This window comes from Hibiscus syriacus, unplaced genomic scaffold (genome assembly GCF_006381635.1).
Source record: "Hibiscus syriacus cultivar Baekdansim isolate YM2019G1 unplaced genomic scaffold, ASM638163v2 tig00000340_pilon, whole genome shotgun sequence".
Lineage (NCBI taxonomy): Eukaryota > Viridiplantae > Streptophyta > Magnoliopsida > Malvales > Malvaceae > Hibiscus > Hibiscus syriacus.
The window spans coordinates 4,116,024-4,132,415 of record NW_024061783.1 but is presented as its reverse complement, the minus strand read 5'-3'; the positions used below and the strand labels follow the sequence as shown (position 1 = coordinate 4,132,415).

At 33.6% G+C, this 16,392-nt stretch overlaps 1 protein-coding gene across 1 annotated transcript; it reads right to left on the bottom strand.

Moving 5' to 3' along the window:
* Window positions 1–15,212: 15,212 nt before the first annotated feature.
* On the bottom strand, window positions 15,213–16,034 carry LOC120199201 (transcription factor DIVARICATA-like). Its single transcript, XM_039200371.1, has 2 exons — window positions 15,634–16,034; window positions 15,213–15,453 (listed from the first exon to the last, which is right to left on the bottom strand). Exons 1-2 carry the CDS (start codon window positions 16,032–16,034, stop codon window positions 15,213–15,215), a joined length of 642 nt encoding a protein of 213 aa, XP_039056302.1.
* Window positions 16,035–16,392: the final 358 nt, after the last annotated feature.

Below are 16,392 nucleotides of genomic sequence, written 5' to 3'. Positions count from 1 at the left end.
AAGAAATTGTTGACTACGCCTTAAGTCGGTTGTCCTTTTGTGTTATTCTTTTTCTTTATTTTTTCAACCTTTCGTACATTTAAAATTGGGTTTATATTTCGTTCTAAGTTCTTAATGGCTCTCTCTGTAACAATGAAACATGGGTTTGTTTAGATGTAAATGCTACATTTCGATAAAACATAAGTGTAAGTATTTAGTTCTATAGTATGCCTTTGTATATAATTCTCGTTATAATTTTTATAAATTAACTGAGATACACTTGCTCCCATAAAATTTTATCAATTTAAAAGTTGTATAATTTAGGAGTGATTAGTTCTATACTATGCAAATATTATTATGCACTAAATATGATAATTTAATGCTTCTGTTTAGGTTCTAAATTTATCTATATTATTAGCAATTAACATTTGAAATTGAAACCCCAGAAATACGAAATGGATAAGAGTTGGATGGATTTCTCAAGAGTAAGCGTCTAATATCAAAATGGAGTCCAAAACTTTCTAAATTTAGCTTTTCTCAATGCAAGCCAAGAAAATATGATTCTTTGCCCTTGTAAGAATTGTGTGAACATTAATTGGCACATTCGTGAAGTTGTGTACGAGCATCTAGTTGTTTTTGGATTTGTTCGGGGGTATAGAAAATGGATCTTTCATGGAGAGTTTGTATCAGATAGATCTGCTTCCATGAGTTATTCAACTTATCATTCTTATTCTCCCCATCCAACTTTTAGAGAAGATGACATGGAAGGGATGCTACGAGATGCATTTAATATGCACAATCAGCAGCCATATGTTACAGAAAATTATTGTCAGGATGTTGTTAATGATTTCATTGAGACGGGAAGAATTGGATGTGATGAAGAGCCAAATGGAGAAACGGCAAAGTTTTACAAGTTACTGAATGAAATGAATGAACAAATTTATGAGGGATCAAAGTTTTCAAAGCTTTCGTTCTGCGTTCGTCTTTTCCACTTAAAATGCATGGGAGGGTGGACTGGAAACTCCTTTACGCAATTGTTGGAGTTACTAGGAGAAGTGTTTCCTTTTGCAAAAATCCATCAATCATGCAAATATATGAAAACAATGATAAAAGATTTGGGTCTTGGATATGAAAACATTCATAGTTGTCCGAATGATTGCATGTTGTATTGGGGTGATCGAAAAAACCAGGAATCTTGTCATGTATGCGGAAAATATCGATGGATGACTAGGGAGGCAGAAAATGTTATTGAGGATGAAGCTCAAGCACTATCAAGAAAGAAACCAGTCAAGATTCTGCGATATTTCCCTATAATACCTAGGCTACAAAGATTGTTTATGTCCTCCAAGACTGCTGACTCTATGAGGTGTGTAACACCCCCAACCCGTATCCGATCCGGATACGAGTCCGAAGTGTCACATTGACTTTTCAAACATTTATTCGTATAAAATAGTGAGTAATTTAAAAACTTTGATAACATTTAACTTATTCAAAACGTTTACAAAATATATATCAGAGTTCATACAATTTATGTCTTTAGACTACATGCCAACTACACTCTATATACAGTACATATATTTTCTGATCTGACATTTGGTAAGGAAAACTGACCTGTCTTGCTCCGCATTACTCTTTACTCTTCTCGAAACCTACGTGTGAAACAATCACACGCTAAGTCGAAGACTTAGTGAGGCATAACGACTTATAATGCACTTCATAACATATATCAATACATGCATGTTATGTTCTATCATGTTATACCAATTCCATGCATTCTTCGTATCATATAAAATCATATCAGATTAATTACAGTAAATACATACATACACATAATTCATCATTAACAGTTTATCATGTAATCACATACTTTTATTGTTAACCTTTTCAATCAAACACTATACACACAACATCATATGGTTCACGTAACACATTTCAAACCACTTATAAACCCATCGTATACATATCACATTCAGTATGCTTGTTTAATCACTTTATTAGCCCATGTACACTAGTGAGAACTTAAGGTATGTGAGTACATTGAGGTTGTGCACACATATGCTGTCACCACAGCTCGATCAATGTCCTGAAGGACCAGTCCATAGATTCCGAAGAACCTAGGTAAATAGTCCATATGTCCCGAAGAACATAGGTAAACAGTCCATATGTCCCGAAGAACATAGGTAAACAGTCCATATGTCCCGAAGAACATAGGTAAACAGTCCATATGTCCCGAAGAACATAGGTAAACCCTCGACCCTTGGCATGCCAACTATACCCCTAGCTCTCATATCATATAACATGGGCATTATCATTTATAACAGTTCACATTACTTATTCATATGCTTTCTCTTATAAACACATATCTTTTCTTTTCAGTCACGTATCACATGTACGTGTAATCATTGATCTCATAATCACATGTTCCTTCTTTTCTGTCACATACCACATGTATGTGTAAACATATATCTAATATCATATGTTGCATGTAATCACATAGATCTTATCATATAGCTTCTTTCACATATACATGTAATCACTTAGTCTATTTTCATGTAATTATTTTCACTTCTCATATGATCTTATATTCATATCTCACACAGCTCATATCACCTTGCATTATTTCATATAAACATAGATGTCATATCTTGTTCGCATATTTTACATATAACTCATATATCTCATAGTTCTTTCACATAGCTCACTATCATATTTTCATATCATAAATCTTATAATGAATTCTTATATAATCATTTGTTTCCTTTCTACCTATTCATAATCACATATTCATATAGTTTATTATCATATCATATGGTTTATATCATCATAACATATCACACATTCACATCAACCATATAATACATATATACAATAACATGTCAACACATATAAATCATACACATATATACTTCTATTTATGAATTCATGCATTTTACTATGGAAATAGACTTGTCGCAAGTCTTATTTCCATTTAACATCATATAATACTAATATGCACTCACCTGGCCTCACTAGTCAATTCCAATCTCTTATCTTTCCCCTTGATCGATCTTACTTGTCAATGATTCCGGAACTTGGTTAGGCTCTGAATCTACATAATTATACATTTTAAGACAATCATTAGATACCTACACCTTGTAATTGGATACTAGCAACTTAAACGAACTTATTAAACCAATATGCACATTTTTCCTTTAGGGGGAATCGGTTCCCTACTAAGGGGGTATCGATTCCCTAATGACATCTGGAAATGTTGTTCGTTTGAAGGGGTATCGGTTCCCCTTGAATGGGTACCGATTCCCCTTGCCCAGAAATCATATTTTCATCCCGAAAATTACTTCATTTCCACTCAAACACTTCATATATCATCCCCTTTTCATTCTTAACTCTAGTACACATACTTAAACCAATCTATATTCATTTATTTCATCTTAAACCTCAAAATCCTATCTTCCATATGAGATTCAAAAATCATACCCAATTTTCAATGTGTTCTAATTCCAATTCTAACACTTCATACTTCTTAATTAGATTCATGACAAGTCAAATTCATCCATAAAACTTCAACAACCATACCATATCAAAATTTCATCTTAAAACTCATATTGCAAATTCCTTCATAATTCCTTTATCTTATTGTTTAAATCCCATATAAGCTTTCCTTAAGCTTATTTAATACCCAAAGAATCAAAACTAAGCTTAAAACTCAAGAATTAACCAACTGAAATTAAACTTACCTTTGCCTTGCTCTCCCACGTATGAAGAAGAAGAAAGGAGAAGGGAACTCTGGATGTTTCTCCAAATTCCCACGTTTATATTACCTTAAAAAGAAATATAAAAATCTTTCTGGTCAAATGACCATTTAACCCTTAATTTCCTTTAATAATTACTAAATAACCTTCAATATATATTCAAATAATCATTGAACTATTTCATTCTTCTACTTTAGTCATCAAATTCTGAAACTTTACAATTTGATCACTAACCCGGTATTGAGGATGTTACAAATCTCCCCTCCTTATAAGAAAATTCGTCCTCGAATTTTCACTGAACATCTTAGTAAGAACATATCTTCGAATGTTCTTATGTTGCTTCCCTGACTTATTCTTTCTTGTCATCATCAGAAACTTACTTTTCAATCCTTTAGTTTTCCAACTATCTTTTTCGTTTATACACTCATCTTCTGTTGTTTATCATATAAACAATAACCAGTAATACCAATCCATTGTTGTCTTTTCTCTCATTCGATTATGCATTTTTCCTTTGACCTTTCTAAAATTCCATATAATGTCACTCATCACGTTGACAGTAACATTCATCTCATCACTCTATATCAAAACTGTCCTCTGTACTTCCATATTTATCGTATCTGATTCTTTTAAATCAATCCCTTTCATTTCTTTACTCCTTATTCCTTATACATAAATCATATATTTCCTTTCATATTCACATACTCTTGTCTTATCACTTATACTCATCTTTATGTACCAATCTTCATTGCATCCTCATTACTCTGATAACCCATTTCTTATACATAACTTCATTCTTTATCATTTCTTATACTTGTATTTTCCTTTCTGAAGGTTCCATGCAAATACTTATCTCAGTTTCTACATCATAGCTATCTGCTCAGAATATACAACTATATTCAAATTCACATCATAATTAATTAACTCCACTATATCTTTCCTCCAATCTTATAACTCTAGCACCTTTACTCTGACAGCTAGATAATAACTTTTGTTCAGTCTAGGGCACAAGCCCTATTATACCAATCATATACATTCTTTCCAATCTAAATTATCTCAACATTCGCTTACTCAACTTATCAATTTCACCTCTATTCTCATACATCCTGAAATTTCTTTTACTCAAACTCAACATTCTGACTTCCTGTGTCCTATAATCTGATCATCGATATACATATTCTCAAACTCTTCTTATCAATCCTCAGCTTTACTTAAGTATACAAATTCTTACTTCCTTTTCCTTTACTATACCACATTACTATGATCCAAATATGCAACTGTATCCAGATCCATTGCGGATTTGGTTATCATATCCTGACAATATCTTAAAATCTTATAATTCCAGTACATTTTTATCACATACTCTAGTTAGCCAATGCTAACTCTTTCCATCTTAACTGCAAACCCTTATCATAAACATAATCTTGTTCATGCGCAATACTATCACTTCGTTTCAAACTCATAAGCTCTGACTTTATACATCTTATACACTTGTCACTGATGCACTTATCCTTGAGTTCTTCTATACGTACTCATCACGTCATTAGATCTTTTTAACATTCTTATGGTGACACCTGTTCACACTATTCGATCTTATCCACATAATAACAAAACTACTCTATATTGTGTTTCCGATTCCAAACGATGAAAACTTTCTATCATTATTCAGATATGATTTCAGCTTTCTGAAATCAACTTTTGATCTTACTAGGCATTTCCTGAGGTGTCCGCTCTTCATCCTACCTGGCCAGGGCAGGTGAATAGCTATCACAATCAGGAATATTACCTTTCACTTACTTCGAAATTATCACGATCGGATTTTCTACTATATTAAACTATTCTTATTTTATTAGCAAGACAACATATTCATTACACTATCAGATCAGAAATTTTTCAATCTATGTTGGCATGTACACCTTTTATGACACTTTAGACTTCGGTTTATGCCGAGAATCGGCTAAACCTTAGCTCTGATACCATTAAATGTAACACCCCCAACCCGTATCTGATCCGGATACGAGTCCGAAGTGTCACATTGACTTTTCAAACATTTATTCGTATAAAATAGTGAGTAATTTAAAAACTTTGATAACATTTAACTTATTCAAAACGTTTACAAAATATATATCAGAGTTCATACAATTTATGTCTTTAGACTACATGCCAACTACACTCTATATACAGTACATATATTTTCTGATCTGACATTTGGTAAGGAAAACTGACCTGTCTTGCTCCGCATTACTCTTTACTCTTCTCGAAACCTACGTGTGAAACAATCACACGCTAAGTCGAAGACTTAGTGAGGCATAACGACTTATAATGCACTTCATAACATATATCAATACATGCATGTTCTGTTCTATCATGTTATACCAATTTCATGCATTCTTCGTATCATATAAAATCATATTAGATTAATTATAGTAAATACATACATACACATAATTCATCATTAACAGTTTATCATGTAATCACATACTTTTATTGTTAATCTTTTCAATCAAACACTATACACACACAACATCATATGGTTCACGTAACACATTTCAAACCACTTATAAACCCATCGTATACATATCACATTCAGTATGCTTGTTTAATCACTTTATTAGCCCATGTACACTAGTGAGAACTTAAGGTATGTGAGTACATTGAGGTTGTGCACACATATGCTGTCACCACAGCTCGATCAATGTCCCGAAGGACCAGTCCATAGATTCCGAAGAACCTAGGTAAACAGTCCATATGTCCCGAAGAACATAGGTAAACAGTCCATATGTCCCGAAGAACATAGGTAAACAGTCCATATGTCCCGAAGAACATAGGTAAACAGTCCATATGTCCCGAAGAACATAGGTAAACCCTCGACCCTTGGCATGCCAACTATACCCCTAGCTCTCATATCATATAACATGGGCATTATCATTTATAACAGTTCACATTACTTATTCATATGCTTTCTCTTATAAACACATATCTTTTCTTTTCAGTCACGTATCACATGTACGTGTAATCATTGATCTCATAATCACATGTTCCTTCTTTTCTGTCACATACCACATGTATGTCTAAACATATATCTAATATCATATGTTGCATGTAATCACATAGATCTTATCATATAGCTTCTTTCACATATACATGTAATCACTTAGTCTATTTTCATGTAATTATTTTCACTTCTCATATGATCTTATATTCATATCTCACACAGCTCATATCACCTTGCATTGTTTCATATAAATATAGATGTCATATCTTGTTCGCATATATTTTACATATAACTCATATATCTCATAGTTCTTTCACATAGCTCACTATCATATTTTCATATCATAAATCTTATAATGGATTCTTATATCATCATTTGTTTCCTTTCTACCTATTCATAATCACATATTCATAGTTTATTATCATATCATATGGTTTATATCATCATAACATATCACACATTCACATCAACCATATAATACATATATACAATAACATGTCAACACATATAAATCATACACATATATACTTCTATTTATGAATTCATGCATTTTACTATGGAAATAGACTTGTCGCAAGTCTTATTTCCATTTAACATCATATAATACTAATATGCACTCACCTGGCCTCACTAGTCAATTCCAATCTCTTATCTTTCCCCTTGATCGATCTTACTTGTCAATGATTCCGGAACTTGGTTAGGCTCTGAATCTACATAATTATACATTTTAAGACAATCATTAGATACCTACACCTTGTAATTGGATACTAGCAACTTAAACGAACTTATTAAACCAATATGTACATTTTTCCTTTAGGGGGAATCGGTTCCCTACTAAGGGGGTATCGATTCCCTAATGACATTCTGGAAATGTTGTTCGTTTGAAGGGGTATCGGTTCCCCTTGAATGGGTACTGATTCCCCTTGCCCAGAAATCATATTTTCATCCCGAAAATTACTTCATTTCCACTCAAACACTTCATATATCATCCCCTTTTCATTCTTAACTCTAGTACACATACTTAAACCAATCTATATTCATTTATTTCATCTTAAACCTCAAAATCCTATCTTCCATATGAGATTCAAAAATCATACCCAATTTTCAATGTGTTCTAATTCCAATTCTAACACTTCATACTTCTTAATTAGATTGATGACAAGTCAAATTCATCCATAAAACTTCAACAACCATACCATATCAAAATTTCATCTTAAAACTCATATTGCAAATTCCTTCATAATTCCTTTATCTTATTGTTTAAATCCCATATAAGCTTTCCTTAAGCTTATTTAATACCCAAAGAATCAAAACTAAGCTTAAAACTCAAGAATTAACCAACTGAAATTAAACTTACCTTTGCCTTGCTCTCCCACGTATGAAGAAGAAGAAAGGAGAAGAGAACTCTGGATGTTTCTCCAAATTCCCACGTTTATATTACCTTAAAAAGAAATATAAAAATCTTTCTGGTCAAATGACCATTTAACCCTTAATTTCCTTTAATAATTACTAAATAACCTTCAATATATATTCAAATAATCATTGAACTATTTCATTCTTCTACTTTAGTCATCAAATTCTGAAACTTTACAATTTGATCACTAACCCGGTATTGAGGATGTTACAAGGTGGCATCATGATGGCAGAACCGATGATGGAGTATTACGGCATCCTACAGATTCTTTAGCTTGGAAGTCATTTGACAACAAGTATCTAAGTTTTTCCAGAGATCCTCGAAATGTCAGGCTCGGTCTTGCAACTGATGGCTTTAATCCATTCAAAATAATGAGTACTTTGTATAGTACTTGGCCTGTTGTACTTGTTCCATACAATTTGCCTCCCTGGATTTGCATGAAACAATCATATTTCATCTTATCCATGATAATCCCTGAAGAGAAAGGCCCCGGAAATGATATTGATATTTACATGCAGCCGTTAATTGCTGAGTTGAAACAGTTATGGGAAGGGGTCGAAACGTACGATGTGTTGACAAAAGAGAACTTTAATTTACGCGCGACTTTATTATGGACAATTAATGATTTTCCATCTTATGCAAATTTATCTGGTTGGAGTACCAAAGGTCATTATGCTTGTCCTTGTCATGTTCGAAGTGGTTGGTTAATGGAAAGAAGTTCTCTTATATGGGACATCATTGGTGGTTACCTGATAATCATAGATTTAGATGTCAAAAGAATATGTTTGATGGTGATGAAGAGTTTCAAAATGCTCCTAACCAAACACCTGGGTCTGAAATATTGAGAATGTTGAAAAATATCAATTTTACTTATGGAAAGATGAATCAACCAAGTAGTACACGATCAAAGAAAAAGGCAAAGCAGGTCAATGAAGAGGTTGAAGTTGACCAACAGAGTGATGATGAGTCTGATGAAAAAGATGATCCAAATGAGGTAGACTTGTGGAAAAAGAGAAGTATATTCTTCGAGTTGCCTTATTGGAAGAAGCAGATTCTGAGACATAATCTTGATGTAATGCATATTGAGAAGAATGTTTGTGAGAATATTATCGGGACCATTATGAATAATGTCAGAAAATCTAAAGATAATCTTAAGAGTCGGCTTGACTTAGTGGACATGGGAATTCAACATGATCTTCATCCGCAATTACATCCGAATGAAAGATATTTCTTGCCGCCTTCTATTTTTTCTCTTTCGAAGAAAGAAAAAGAAGTGTTTTGCATGGTGTTGAAGGATGTAAAGGTCCCAGATGGGTATGCATCAAACATTTCTCGATGTGTCAGTGTTAAAGATCGAAGACTTTATGGTTTAAAGTCACATGATTATCACATATTAATGCAAGATTTACTGCCAGTAGCTGTTCGCGGTTGCATGTCGAGTAAGGTGACGTCTTGTATCATTAAACTTTCTAATATAATGAAAGCCATCTGTGGGAAAGTTCTAATGGTTGAAGACCTTGATAAACTACAAGATCGAGTCGCCTTGACTTTATGCCACTTGGAGAAGATATTTCCACCTTCATTCTTCAAAATTATGGTGCATCTGCTAATTCATCTTCCTCACGAAGCAAGAGTTGGTGGACCAGTTTTCTATCGATGGATGTACCCTATAGAGATGTGTTAATTGAATGGTACTTTTCAAATTACTACTGATTATACATTTTAATAAAATGTATTTACGTACTATGTTGTTTTGTGTATAGGTTCTTGGGCAAGTTGAAGTCTTACTGTCGTAATAAGCGTTATCCGGAATGATCAATTGTTGAAGGGTATTTGGCAGATGAATGCATGACATTTTGCTCTAGATATTTGGAAGATGTTGAAACAATATGGAATAGACCAAATTGAAATGATGTGTTAAGTACTAACGGCTTACCTCAACATTATTTGTTTGGAAGTTATGGTCAACCATTAGGGAAAGTTGAAATTGCACACTTAGATGACACGTCTTGGGTTCAAGCTCACCGATATGTTATTTTCCATCCCGATTCAATAGATCCCTTTCGCACGTAAGTCTTTCGAACCCAATCCTAATGAAATCTCTTTTTTATGCTAAATCATTTTTTAACAACATAATATACTTTATAGTGAGTTTAAAGAGGTGTTGAGATCTCGTGCACGCTCCCGAAGATTACAACAGCGAGAGATACATAAGTTATTCACAGAAACTTTCCATGAATGGTTAGGCCAGACGGTAAGCAACTAAATCATTCCACATACTTATAAATAATAAATGTCTTGCTTTTTATATCGAAATCAATGCAAATTAATTCACCATTCATGTGTAATAGGTTTGGAGTGGGAGAGAAATTAGTAAAGATGTTAAATGGCTTTCTCAAGGTCCGAATAGAATAGTTAAAAGATATAATGCCTTCCTCATTAATGGGTTCAGGTTCCACACGAAATCTCGTGAAAGATTAAGGAGGACACAAAATTGTGGAGTCGTAGTTACTTTGTCAACTACAAGTTATGCTAGTGTCAGGGATAATAATCCGCAAGAGGGAGAGGTCGATTATTATGGAAATCTTACGGACATTATTGAGTTAGATTATTATGGAAACCGAAAGGTTGTGCTGTTTTGGTGTGACTGGGTTGATGTAAACAGATGCATAAAATAAGATAAATTTGGGTTTACAATGGTGAATTTCTCTCGATTAATTCATACGGGTCAACGTTTGATGGATGAACCATATGTATTTTCTTCTCAAGTGAAACAAGTATTTTATTGTCACGATCCAATGGATGACGGTTGACATGTTGTGCTCCAAAATACTCCCATAGACTTAATAGACATCGGGGATGAAAGTAAAGATGAAATTGAAACAAGATCAGAATGTTTACCTCTACTACCACAAAACTTAGATGAAAATATCATAAATACAACACAATTTTAATGGTTCGGGAGGACGTTGATGAATATATTTATGACAATTGACATTACATAAGAATGTCGTACGATTTTATATCTTCATTTATTTATTTATTTATAATGTTATAACCTTTAAGATGTTGTCTTTCAATATATTCATTAATTAATTCATTTTTTTATTACACATGTTTTCTTATTACAGATATCATGCCGAGGAGAAAAATAACTGATTTGCGGGTCGTTCGAGCGTTTGAAGACCATGAAGAAAGAAATAACGATGAATCAAATGCACTTGAGTCTTCCGAAGTTCCTGAAACTGTTGAAGAATAAGTATAAATTCAAGGTAATCTTCGAAACTTTATTTAATACATTGTTCATTTTTAAAACTGACATTTAATAATTTCTTATATAGTTGAAAATGCTAGAACGCGCAAGACTCGAGGACGTACAACTTTGAAGGAATTATATCAACTTCCTCCTGGGCATCGTGCCAAAGTTTCAAGAAACGATGTCGGTCAACCTATTGGCCCAGAAGCGCGTCTTCTCACAGGTTACTTAGGCATAGTTGGACGTAATGCGAATCTATTACTGATCAATTATGAGTCATGGCGCGAAATGCCTAATAGTAACAAAAATCAGGCATTGGATTTTGTTAAGGTAATAATGTCATTATTAGTATATACTCTATAGAAATTCAATACTAATGTATACTTACGGTGCACACTTATTTGCTGTATAGGAGAAATTTTCTTTAGAGATCTCTGACGATTATGTGAAGCAAGCGTTAGGGAATAGATGGAGGGACCACAAGAGCTCCTTAAAGAAGAAATACTTCAAGAATGATCTCATCCTTGAAGAGAAGCTGCAAACAGTCCCACTTGGAATGCTCAGGTACTAATGGGAAGATACAATCAGATTTTGGAGTTCAAAAAAAGGACAGGTATGATGTATTTTTCAGAAATAATTGTAAGGAATTATAAATTGTCATTAAAAGTGGTTGTCTGACATTGTAGGACCGAGAGCATGTTGGTGTTGCTAACAGACAACATCAAAAGTTTACGCACACGGCTGGATCGAAGAGTTTTGCTTGTATAGCTAATGAGGAGGTATTATAGATTATTGACATTGTTTTTTGTATTCCATGTACATACTAACTCATAGTAATTATATTATGATACATTGTAGGAAAATACATCCGGTTATAAAGTTGGTCGCATCCAATTATTCGACATGACAAATACGAAGAAGGATGACACTCCTATGACTGCTGAAGCTGCAGAAATTATGGTACGTTTATTGGGTAGATGTTTTAAATTTACCTGACTTTATTTAAATTTGTACCATGACATTTTTTATTTTAATTAATTATTCACCTTATAACTAGGATAAATTGAGGGAGAAAATGGCGGAGTATTATACGACTGGTTCGAGTCAAGGTCTTCTTAATGATGATGACATTGAAAATCAAGCTATTAATGACATTTTGGGTCCAGAAAGATATGATCGGGTGTGTTGTCAAGGATCATTTGTTACTCCCACCAAATTTTTTAGATCCAGTTCATCACAGTACACGACATCGCAGTCTCAATCTTCCCAAATAGAAGTTAGTCGTTTAAAACAAAAGTTGGCTGAGATGGATCAACAAATGGCTAACTTGAAAGCGAAAAATGAAGCAAGGGAAGCAGCGACAGCTCAAAGAGAAGCAACATATGAGCAGAGATGTGAAGAATTTGAAAAACAACTCAATGATATGATGCATATGATACAGAAAAATCAACCTCAAAATGCACCATCATGGTCTCATTTATGTTATCAGCATTCTGTTAATGTTATTGAACAGTGTTTAACTAAACTTATATTACATTAATGAAAATTTTTATTTATTATATTGGATTTGATGTTGATTATTATGGATATAGAGTTTGATGTTATTGTTGTCATGTTTGTTGGATAATGGAATAGGTTGAAAAAACAAATTTGGGGTAGTCGACAATATTTTTTAATTTGTTATGTTATGTGTTATTTAGCGGCGTTTGTAACAAAAAACACCGCAATATATCATACATTTAGCGGCATTTGTATCAAAAAAAATGATGTAAATTATTAACACCAATTAAAGCATTTTTTTAACAAACGCCGTTATATATCAACCTTTAGTGGCGTTTTTCGAATACAAACGCCGCTATATACCAGACCTTTAGCGGCGTTTACATCCTAAAAACGACGCTATATACCAGATATTTAACGGCGTTTGTATTCTAAAAAAGCCGCTATATACCAGACATTTAGCGGCGTTTGTATTCTAAAAACGCCGCTATATACCTGACACTTAGCGGCGTTTATATACTGAAAATGCCGCTATATACAAGAGCTTTAGCGACGTTTGTATCCTAAAAACGCCGCGAAATCTCAAAATATATTATAGTGTGTTAAAACAAACGCCGCTAAATATCATAACCTATTGCGACATTTGTTGAACAAACACCTCTATATATCGTTACCTATTGCGGCGTTTTTCGTTAAAAAACGCCGTGAACTTTAACGACGCTATTTTCAGTAGCGCTTTTTGCGGTGTTTGTCATAACGCCGTAGGTGTTTTTTGCGGCGCTTAAAAACGCCGCTATAGGTAAAAAAAAGGCCACAAAAAGTTAGTTTTGTTGTAGTGAAAACATAAAATGTTGGCGGCTGCACTCATAGCTGAATTTTCCAGGAAAATATTTTCTAGCCAAACATCAGAAAAACAGTTAAAATCTAAGATTACGAGAAATTTAACAATGGAATTGTAAACAACTGAACTGACGAATTAAAACAAACCCAACTCAGAACAAAGAGGAAAAATCAGCTAATTCCATAGTAAATAGTCAAAGCCAAGGGCTTTGTTTAGTTCCATTCCTTGTTTGTGCAAGAAAGCCCCCATTCATCAAAAAATGGTAGATTTTGAGTTAAAAAAAATATGAAGATGAGAGGGTGGAGATGGAAGAGAACAGTAGGTTAAAATAATGGTCGAACAGTGCCAAAAAATAAGATTAACGTGTCACATTAGTTTTATGTCACCCACAATAACAGTTGTTAACATTGAGTGATCATTTTGTAACAAACGATAACGTTAATGACCGATTTGTGACTTTTCAAACATCATTAATGAAAACGAATACTTACCCAAACATTAGTAACTATTAACGTTATTTACCCTTACATTTAACCAGTTTATAGTAAATTCAAATTAATAATAACGTAATTTTCAATAATAATGATAATAATGATAAATCTAATTAACTAATTAAATTTAAGTGCACATGGCTCTACTTCAATAACTCAACATCCCTCCCCATAGTCCATGAAACCAAGAAAATCAACCATCTTTCCAAGATCAACAGCCCCCTTAATGCCATTTCACACGGCAACAGCCCGTCACAGAAGCAACCGGGCGACCAGATATTGACCCAAACCTAAACAACTTGGTAAGAAAAACACTCAGACGTTTTCGGATTCACCAACAATGCTTTTCGATGTTCAAAGTTTACTGACAGAAAAGTTAGTGGGGGTTAATGGTATAAAATGGACTGTACCAGTCATAATCACGATAGATTGACCACATAACCATCGTTAATTAAGTATTATGTTTTCACGAGGAGATAGAATATAAGAAAATAAAGATGAGATAATTTTATTTAAGTTAGATCCGTCACTCAATTAAATATACATAGGAAAGAAAAATCGAACCCATAGATGAGCTTACCTCATTGCTACACTATTACTCATCACTTTAGACATAAAATTTTATACCCATCTTTATTTATAGTTAAGTTCTCGAGTTGAGATAAGTTTGCATTGAACATTCATGTGACATGTAAACCTTGCTGTAGATGGAGCTTCAAACTGCACAGGTACAAAACGAAGAAAGTATTTACAACATTCAAACCGTCATCGTTATCCAAATGAAATATTCATAAAATTTCAAAATTTCAAAATCTTCTTTCTAAAACAAAGATCGTAATAAACGACTTAAATCCTTACGGCATCATAATGAATCAAAATCATCGAGTGTAACAAACTCGTTTATATACATAGTTTTGGAGCGTTTATCCTTGCTTCGGATAGCCATAGTTTCCTACTAAATGGCTTGAAGGAGGCGCCTGTTGAACAGTACTAACCGGACCCGAAGCCATGTTCCATTCGACGTTCGACAATTGCATTCATCACATCGTAATCTATCATCGTAATGTCGTGGATGCTCGATCTTTTTCTCGCCTTTTTCCCCGAATACAATCGGAGATAATACTTTTGGGCGTGGCTAGCGACCTGAGCCGACGACCGAGTAATCACCACATTTCTTGCTATACTTCGCCAATCACCCTTGCCATATTTTCTCAGACCAAACAAAAATAACCTAGCATACATTAAAATGTATCATACAATAGTCATGGAGTTCAACATGTAATTTAATATGTAACTCAAAATAATGAAGTCAGTTATCAATGTGAGCAATAGTGTACATGAATATATTTATGTTCGTGTAACGTGTACGTATATACGTCAAAAAACGAAATAAATGTGAAAATGAACATACTTATGTTCCAGTAATGTCCAAGGAGTTCCCTTCTTTCGTTCACAGTTTCCCTGCTGTTTTGATTTTAATTCGAAATCAATTTGATGATTTGAATTGGACTCCGAATCGAACACCAACCAGTCGTCTCTGTAATTCGGAACCGGAACTCGACCGGCATCAATCTCATAAACATCACGAACAAGAATATCAAAATGTTGTTTGATTTCTTCAGGTGACTTTCCCGGAATCTTGGCGGCGATTATATGCCACCGATCAGGAGTTCCCTCCGGAAACTCCACCAAACACAACTCAAAAGCCTTATCCTCGGCAAACGTCCACTCCCTCCTCGCCGTCGGCGGCGGCGGCGGCGTCCACGAATCGAAAAACAACAGATTACTGTTGTTGTGATGATCTTGGTACATGTCAAATATATTTGCTATTAAATAAACCTTTTGTGTTTAAGGTTTTCAAGTTTGTTTTGAAGTTGGTGAAGATTGGATTTGTTGGATAAACATCAAACAGATAACTTTGTTTTATTGTGAATCTATGGGATTTAAAGTCAGGGTTTTGGGTTAAATTCCGGTTCTTTTTCTCAGTGTTTGAATTAGCTTAAACTTCTATTTCAACAGGTTTCTAAATTATTGGAAATTATTTTATTTTTATAAATTTAACGTATCTTATTTATAGATTCATTTACGCGTAAAATAACATATAAATATTGTTGAAATCATACTGTTGTTTTTTTCTTTTCAATTATTTTTTTTCATTTTTTATTATTAG

Coding starts and splice junctions, on each gene's coding strand:
- LOC120199201 (XM_039200371.1), bottom strand. CDS start 16,034: ATGTACCAAGATCATCACAACAACAGTAATCTGTTGTTTTTCGATTCG. Junction 15,454..15,633: donor TGGACATTACTGGAACATAA/GTATGTTCATTT, acceptor AATGTATGCTAG/GTTATTTTTGTTTGGTCTGA.